Source organism: Peromyscus leucopus, chromosome 6 (assembly GCF_004664715.2).
Source record: "Peromyscus leucopus breed LL Stock chromosome 6, UCI_PerLeu_2.1, whole genome shotgun sequence".
NCBI classification, from domain to species: Eukaryota; Metazoa; Chordata; class Mammalia; order Rodentia; family Cricetidae; genus Peromyscus; species Peromyscus leucopus.
Genome location: NC_051068.1, coordinates 21,679,321 through 21,688,945, shown reverse-complemented (window position 1 = coordinate 21,688,945; position 9,625 = coordinate 21,679,321). Strand labels below are relative to the sequence as shown.

The window sequence follows — 9,625 nt, the reverse complement described above, 5'->3', positions numbered from 1 at the left end:
TTAGACTAGGGAATTAACACAAGTTTCCTTGAAAAGTGTTCTGAAGAAAGAGTAATTGTAAGGATCTTTACAAGCAGAAAAAGAGGTAATTACCAAGAAATCAGTAAGTGTACAGCCAGGGGTTTGCTTTTCTAGCCTAATTGTCCTGAGATGTTAAGTCAGCTTATAAGATCAAAAGTAAGACTTGTTTTCTGAAGGCTCCAAGTAGTGTGTTATCTCTCAGTCTGCCTGTGTTGTATCTTCTTTCAATAGAAATCCTAATACTGTTAATCAACCAGGTCTAGATTGCTTTTTTCCCCAAATACCAGTGAGGCATGGAAAAAGATTCATTTGGGAAGCCAGCAAACCAAAACCGGCAGCTTTCTGGTAACCAACAAAGATCATCTTAGGGGACCCCGGGTCTCAAAGGGCAATTTATAGTCAGGAATAGGAGCAAGATGTAGTGGACACTATAAGTGAGGTCCTCATTAGGGGACTTTTTTGTCTTTGTAATATCCTTGAAATAACCAAATTTAGGCCAGTCTCCACATTTTTTTTTCTAGATGAACACATTGTTACCCTGCAAGCTAAGCATTATTTCACAAGTTCTTGGCCAGAACTTTTCAGTTACTGTGAAAATCTGTGGGGCTAGATATTTGAAGCAGTGATTGAGAACTTGCTGCTCTTGGAGAGGATCACATTTGGTTATCAGCATTCATGGCTATCAGCTCACCTGTTAACTCCAGGTCCAGGGTCTCTGATGCCATCTTCTGGCTTCTGTAGGCATCACACTCACGTACACAAACTCTTGGTCACATACTTTACAAAAATAAAACCTAAAAACAAAAACCTATTGATCTCACTAAGTGCCAGACATCCTCAGAGTTGCTTGAAAATAAAGATAAATATGCCTGCCACTTGGAGCTTGCACTTTTGTGTGAAGAGATACTTTATAGTTAACCTGTACTTTGTATATACACAGTGATAACTACACATCAAAAAATACCTGGAATTTAATGGGTTCAGTTTTAGTTTAAGGAATATCTACATTTATAGAAACATTCTCTCATTTTCAACATGATTCAATGTTCTAGAATTTTAATTTCAATCACATGAGCATATAGAATTTCTTTTGTAATGTCTTAGGCGATTCTTTGACAGAGTCTCGCTATGTACCTCAGGCTGGCCTTGAACTCCAGATCCTCTTTCAAGTGCTGGGATTTTAGGTGTGTGCCACCATATCTGGCTTCATAGGTGAATTAGATGTTGTCTGAATTCTGTATGATGACAGGCTTTGGTATTCCTGGGCTTTACCTTGTGGCCTTACTGTTTTTGTAAATATTCCATGTGTATTTAAAGTTTGAGTCCATTCAAAAGCCCATGACTATTGATATAAGTCTATTATATCCAATCACTTTTTGTTCTGTTTATATATTTATTGCCTTCCATTATCACTTTTCCTGTGGGCCTCACCTTCACTGCATTACTTTCTATTCTGAGACTGCTGTGTCAGAGCTGTTCTATTTCTGGGGAATTATCTATAATCAAAGCATACCATTGACTTCTAAATTTCATTTATACTATTCATGTACGGGGCACAAAATATTTACATCAACACATTTGGTAGGTATTTTCTTAGCATAACTCTTCTATTACATCATTTTTGGGTCTTTCTGAAAGCCACAAATAGTCTTCAAACTGGCAAATGTCTGACACCTCTTAGTAGTTAGGTTTTTATTTGCTTACTTGGATACAAGGTCTCTGTAGCCCTGACTAGCTTGGTATGGGTATGTGGACCAGACTGGCCTCTGTCTGCTTACCTGGTGCTGAGATAAACAAAATAAGTACCCCATCTGGCTCCCAGATTGTTTATGTTGTTTGATTTTTGTGTTTTCTTTGCTGCTTTTATGCATTTAGTACAATTTGTTTTAAGTTCCCTCCTATTCTTAATGTCATTCTTGTCTTCCCCAGTCACTAAGAAAATCATTTCATGTTTATCCTGCTCTATTGGCAGTGAGTAAACAGGTGGTCAAAAGCATCATTGTGGAAAGAGTGCTGGGATGCTGACATCATGCTGCCTGTGAGATTTGTGGGCTGTGCGAGCCATCTTGAGTCTATTTATCCAAAGGGGGAAATTTTGAGGGTAAATTATAAAAGATATACATGTAATCTGACAGTTCTTCCTTATCTCTAAAATGTTCTCTTTTATATTACATAGGTGGAGAGTTTTTTTTAAAGAAACCCTTTCAAATTTTCAACTTATGAACAGCTGAAATGAATAAATGCTTATAATTCACCCATCTTTAGAATATGTGTATTTCATTGGGAAATTTAAAGTACATGGTATAAATGTGTTTCTTTTTTCAGATTGAGGATACATACCTTTTAATTTTTTATAGACTATTTGACCACCTCCAGAAGATTAACATTGCATACATTTTTATAAGGTACAGCAATTATTTTTGTGCCTGGAACTGGCTTTGTAGATCAGGCTGGCCTTGAGCTCACTGAGATCCTCCTTCCCCTGCATGCCAACTGGGATTAAAGATGTATACCTCCACACATGGCTTCATCTTATTTTTTGAGCTGTGGTGTCTCATAAACCTGCACCTCACCAAATAGCTAGATTAGATCAGTCATCAAGCCCCGGGGATCTGTTTCCATTTTCTTGGTTAGTGGCAAGGACCACTACTAACCCCAGCTTTTTTTTTTATTTTAAGTGGGTGCTCCAGAGATCCACATGCTTGTACTTGGATTTTACATCTCCCCAGCCCTAGGAGCGGCAGTTCCTTATTATTAATGTACTGTGTGTGTGTCAGGACAACTTTGTATTGTGGGTATCACTCCTTCCATCATGGGATCTAGGGAATAGATTCAGATCCTCAGGCTTAGACACCAAGTGCTTTTATGGGTTGACCACCTCGACAGCTCCAGGAGCAGCAAGTCATACACAGAGTCATACACAGAGGACTGGGGAAGAAGTTCTTCTCAACCTACTGAGAACTTCCAAAGCTTTCTTTCTATCAACACATCTAACATTCACAAACTACCATATAAGATTTTAGAATTAAGTGTCTGAAAGTTTGCAAATCTTGCCAGGTTACTCAAAAACTCTCATTGCTATGCAAATTTCTTTAAAATAATTTGGTGACCTGTCCTCAATGTTTCATGCAATGTAATGAGTAGAGTTCAACACTTGAAAATTAAACCTCTGGTGTGCAAAACTCATGGTTCAAGGAGCAGGTAGAACATGTATTTATTAATATTACATGACTTCTTGACAATGTGGACTGACATCCAAAAATGAACTGCATTTATTATCAATTGTTATTTGTTCCCTAGTATGAAGATGCAAATTACATACATAGGAAATATTTTATATGCTTTGATCATTCCATATGCAAACATTTTGTGGATATATTTGTGAACCAAAGTCATATTACAAAACAATATTTGTAGAATATTATCAGTTAACATTGAAAGCCATTCTTATGTCTGTTCATTAAATGTAATGGTCTATTATGCCAAACAAAATTATTTTTATAGATTTGTCACATTTGATTACAGTTTTCTGCATGGCAAACAGAATTGAGAAATCAAATGTACAGTTCTAAAAGGACGAAAACTAAGAAGAATTACTAAGAAACTGTCAAAAGTTATTTTATAGGAATGAATGACTGGAGCAGAGTCACTTTGTACATAGTTATAATGGTTGTGAAGATGACTGGAATACCATTTTACTAGAAATGAACAATTTAGTATAGATTCCTTTAAAAACTGTTTCTGTGTAGTGTGATATTAAGTAACAGTGGCTTCTTTCTGCCAAATCTAAGAGGTGACCACTTGGTGTTAGGACACTTCTTCCAAGACACTAAGCCACAAAAGTTTATTTTAGAGAAAAATGTACACTGTAAAGCTTCTTTTACCTAGTTTTTCATTTTAAATTGTTTTTTAACATCTACATTCTAAGCATGCTGACATAATTTTAAAAGTATTTTCACTTAATTTGTCAGAAGGAACAAACTTAGGAAACTAAAAATGTACAATGCTTATTTTTAATCAGAAAGCATCATGAAATCAAAGGTGTCTGCTCTTTAACTTTCTGATGGCCTTTGTTATTTTGTCATACTTAACAGATAACATGTACAAATTGACTTCTTTTGGTCCAGAACTACTTCAAATTACTTAATGCCCAAAAGATGGAGAATCTACTCAATGGTACTATTAAAACTTAAGATTATTAAAATTGGAGATGTTGAATATGGAAATGTATAATCTGGTTTATTTCATATGAATTAAGAGCCCCAAATCCTAAATGTAAGACTTAGTACTAAAAAGGAAACAAAGGGCTGGTCATGGTGGCACACACCTCTAATTCCAGCACTGAAGGCTGAGGCATGAGGATCACAAGGAGGCCAGCCTGAACTACATATCTAGATCTAGTCTCAAAAATAAGTGGAGAGAAGCTCCTAAACCTATCTAAATTGCTAATTAATCATCAGAGTGACAAGATGCACTCTTTCAATATCATGAAAGAGAGGAATTAAAGGAAAATCAAGATTTTAAAAGAGCACTGTATTTGAAAACACTGGCCATTTAAATGACGTTTTACATACCTTTGATTGTGAACATGTTATTTATGTGCTATAATACAATCTAAAACATGTTGTATCTCACTGTCTCTTTATAGGATAAGTACATTTTAAGGTCTTAATATGTTTCTTTAATCATCCTGTGACTCAGGTGATAACACTTCATACTCCAAACAAGGGTCCATGTTATTTTCATTAGCATGGATTTGATTACATCGTACATCAGATAGATGGTCATGTTTTAGTTACTATCTTTGACTCCTTGAATTGAAAGCTCTTGGTTTCAATGTATTTTGATGAATATGCCTTTTCTGTTACTATTTCCTCTAATAATATGCTAGATGTATCCTTAAGGATCCAGAAGTCAAGGAAGCCTTATGCAGCTGTAAAATGCTGACCATTTCTACGGAGATTTCAGTTTTCAACTTTCCTTTGAAACAGTTTGATTTTCAACATTTTTAATATTCTAGATGCCCCTTTACTCTTTAAAATAAGTAAGAATTTAGCCATGTTTGATTGTTTGAATGATAATGGCCCCCATAGGCTCATATATTTGAATGCTTAGTCACCAGGGAGTGGAACAGTTTGAGAAGGATTAAGAGAATTAAAAGGCAAAGAATGTTAGTGAGTCCCTCTACCCAAGAGCCCTTACATAAAGTTAGTACAAAGGACTTAATTTGTCAGAGTTACCAACCTCTGGCTATCAAAACCACATGGGAATTCCTTCTGGAATTGTTTCAAGGGTCACCATTACATTTCAAATGCGTAAGAAATGAACAATGGCTTTACGTATTTTAGGTCACACTGACCTAGTCACTCTGTCAAGGTCTCTCACTTTTTCAGGTGGATTTCTCACAAGCCACAGGGGTGCTAATTGGTTTTTGTTTTTGTTTTGTTTGTTTTGTGATAGGATCTCACTATGTAGCATTGGCTAAGTCCAATTACAAAGTCTAGTCGAGCTCACTCTATAGACCTGGCTGGCCTGAACTCAGAGGTCAGTCTGTATCTGTCTCAGGAGTGCTAGGATAAAAGGCCTTTGCCACCATGACTGGCTTAATACTGTCTTTAAACTGCTTATTGAGCTCCACAGTTTAAAGATGTCTGGTTAGGAAATACTCACAAACACACTAAAACTTGCCCTCCCCCACCCAATAAAGTTCATTCATTCACAACAAATACCTGGTTAGTGTTTTAAAATTGACACCTGTTATTCCAGTATCTGAGCAATTTGATATAATGTTTCTACCTTTTTAGAGTTTGAGGATTCTGTACATTGCTAAAGAATCAAAGCAAATTTGTTTTCTGAGGTAGGATGTCAGTGTAGCCCAGCCTGGCCATGAGTTCAGACTCCTGAAGACAAAGCACTCCTGGGTGCTTGCAACTTGCCTTGCACGTGCTTCTTATTTTGTATCATTTAACAGTCTTTGTATAAACACAGTATAATTGGTTATTAAGGGTTGATTTCTTTTGTGGGGGATGGGGATTACACAGGGTTTCTCTGTGTGGCTCAGTGTGGCTCTGGCTGTCCTGGAAGTTGCTTTGTAGACCAGGCTGTCCTCAGAGATCCACCTGCTTCTGTTGGGACTAAAGGCATGCACCACCACTGCCTGACTTAAGGGTTGGTTTCTTAAAGGAAGGTAACTTGTACTTTGAGAATTAAACCATACTAAGAAACTTTTAGTTCCTACTCTTTTTTTAATAGTTTGATGAATGGTAACATTGCTTTGCTATTTATTCTTTAAAACTGCACCTTTTTGTTTGGAAAACTCTTGATCTAGGATTACCTAATTCAATATATATATTACAGATGAGTTGAATCATACTGTCTATTCAAAACTAAGGAGAATGTATTTTCCTTCCTTTAAATTCCATAAATAGCATAGGGTTTTGTTTTTATTTTTTTAACATTCATATCAAATTAGTTAGAAAAGTATACAGATTTTATTTGGATGTATTTAACTTATTAAATGAGACATGATATAATTACAAAAATGTGTTTTATCTGACTAAAAGACTAAACTACTGAAAAGTGACTGAAGAGCAAGATGGAAAATGTGGGGCCCTGCTGGACACTAAGGTGCAGGGAGAGCCGTCTCTGCCACTCCCAACATGTTTCTGAGGGACAGCTCCTTGCTGAGTGAGTGTGCGTATTAACTGAGAAGCAGCTCTAAGATCTCTGTGTAGTCACATATCCCTTCGCAACCATGATTTATTTAAAATGGACCTATGGATATATTCACCATACAAATGAAAAGTAACTGATAGCTCCTTAAAAATGTATTTCTTCATTTATTGGATCTAATTATTTCACTTTAATAAAATATATAGACATTTAAAATATGTTGTGACTATATGGTTTTCTTAATAAAAAGGGATGATATCCCCCCCAAAAGCTGAATAAAAATTCCTGCAAAATGACCACCCACCCTCCTACACTCTCCTTTCAGTGCAAACTACATTGTAGGAACAAAATCTCTATTAGAGAACTCATTTGAGAAATGACTATCCTTGAAGATAGTATACTCTCAGTCTTTAACTACTTAAGAAAAGTCAGTATTGTGTTTAATATAAAGATTTAGCTTTGGGAAAAGAGCCTTTGAAAATTATAACTGAAGTTATCCTTCAGTTAACTGGCATTAGGAACACAAAGGTCTATGCATTTTTCTTGCATTTTTCCCTTGAAGATTGAAACATCACTCTAGCCCTCCTCGTGGTTAAATAAACAGTTCCAAGCCTCAGGATAGAACTGAATGGTGTGAACAAGTCTAGTGATAAACCACAGACCAGGTCCTTAATATAGCTGAAGTACACTGTGCCTTTTCCCATTTAAGAAGCACCAAACCTGGAGCCAAGTTTCAAAAGGCAATTTAACAGCAGGAACTATAATTTAATCACATCATATCATATTACACTATGTAACATTATGTATTTTACCTACTGATGTAACACAGTTATGTTTATTACAAGCATCATTTTCTAAGACTTATTGTACAGGTACTCCTTTTCCTTTTTATTGTAAGGTACTGCTTATTTAATAGTGCCTATCTACATTGGAACATTAAATCAGTGATAGGTATATATAATGCAATGCAGTGTGCAATTTCTCCCTACCCCAGATTAAGGTATTATTAACACAAATCAATTAAGAAAACCAACACAACTATAAAAACTAAGCCTGTCAGCAACCCAGGTGCACATCTGAACAGGTCAACAGTGCTTCCCCAAAACATGAAGGTATAGGGTTAGAGTTGGTGTAGCAGCAGCTGGTCTTTAGGACAAGTAAATCAACAGTTTCAAGTGAAAAGTTACTCTGAGAAAACATCAATCCATTCTACTAACAAAAGCAGCAAATGCTGGTGTCATCTGAATGTCAAACTGTGCACTGTTTCTGACTCATTAAGTTCATTTATGTGATAACAAGACTGGAGTTCTTGAGGCGCGCCAGTGAGATGGACTAGTATGTCAGAACCTCTCATTTGTTTTAATATTTAAATGATAACAATATGGAAACTAGGAAAAGGTCAGTGCTGGTGGCTCTAAACCACATGAAATTCAATTTTTTTCACAATAACAATGTATTCAACCCCCTGTCTCTGCAACCAAAGAGCAATGCAGTATCCCTTCCTGCATAGAGGAGCTGAGGGCTATGCAAGTACAAGCTGTGACTAAGGGAGATGGATTCCGACTACATAGCAGTCCTGCATACTGACACAAAGTATGTGAGAAGAGCTCAAACTCATTTGTACATCTATATTCAGCTAAAGCTTCACAGCAGCAATGGGCATCAACAGTGCACTCAATACAGACACTTTTCAAAACTACTCCAAAAAACAAATGACAAAAGTAGTTAAGAACAACTGAACATATGTTGTGTGTACCGGGTGTAAAGGGTGAATGGACCCTGTAGTTATCCCACTGTTGGAAGTACATGAACTTAGTCCACGTCCATCTCTCCAGACTCAGTGTGCTGTGAGCTGCCTTTTGCTGGATCTGGGTTGGTCTCTGTACCACTCTGTCCATCCATTGGTCCATTGTGTTCACTGTTAGCTTTTGCTTTGTCTTCAGGAACTTCTACTTTTGGTTTGGGCTTATAAACGATGGGGTTACAGAAATTATCCAGTTCCTGAAGGCAGAAACAAGCCATGCCAAATATTACACAAAACACTTACGATGTTTGACAGTACTCTCCAACCTCTTAAAACATGTGTCCTCATACATTTAAATAGTTCTACATATTTAACATTTTTCATTAGTGTACTTTTTATTTATTTATTTTGGCTTTTCAAGACAGGGTTTCTCTGTGTAGCTCTAGCTGTACTGGAACTCACTTTGCAGACAGGCTGGCTCTGAACTCAGAGATCTGCTTGCCTCTGCCTCCTGAGTGTTGGGATTAAAGGCGTGTGCCACCACCACCTGGCTATTGCACATAATTTTTAATTCTTTATATGTCAGATGTTTTGAGAATTATGTCAACACATTTCTAAACATTTATATGAAAACAATTTTAATAAACAGAACCAGGGCTGGACAGTGGTGGTGCACTCCAGAGGCAGAGGCAGGTGGATCTCTGTGAGTTCAAGGCCAGCCTGGTCTACAGAGCGAGATCCAGGACAGGCACCAAAACTACACAGAGAAACCCTGTCTCAAAAAAACAAAATAAATAAATAAATAAATAAACAAACAAACAAATAAATAAATCAGAAACAGATAAATGCCCATAGCATTTTTATGAAAATAGATGAAGAACAAAAAATAAAAAAGTAAGTGTAATTTAATTCTAAGTTTTATGCAATTTGTGTATAATTTTTTTTTGCATTTTTGAGATTATAATATAATTATATCCCACCCTTCCCTTTCCTTTCTCCATACTCTCCTATAAAACCGCCTTGCTCTTTCAAATTCATGGCCTCTTTTTTCATTGTTATTTTATGCATATATGTGTATGTACACACGTATATAATCCTAAATATAAGCTCGTCAGTCTGTATAATGTTACCTATATATGTTTTCAAGCCTGACCACTTGGTATTGAATAAGCAACTGATGTGCTTTTC

The 9,625-nt window shown here is 36.3% G+C and overlaps 1 protein-coding gene across 1 annotated transcript in view; it reads right to left on the bottom strand.

Annotated features, from left to right (window-relative positions):
- Positions 1–3,270: 3,270 nt before the first annotated feature.
- The window catches only part of Hspa4l (heat shock protein family A (Hsp70) member 4 like), a 49,763-nt gene continuing 43,408 nt past the window's right edge, over positions 3,271–9,625 (bottom strand). The window contains exon 19 of the mRNA XM_028895057.2: positions 3,271–8,694. Coding sequence (XP_028750890.1) covers positions 8,506–8,694 — 189 coding nt within the window. The 3' untranslated portion in view covers positions 3,271–8,505. The remainder of the gene's footprint in view (positions 8,695–9,625) is intronic.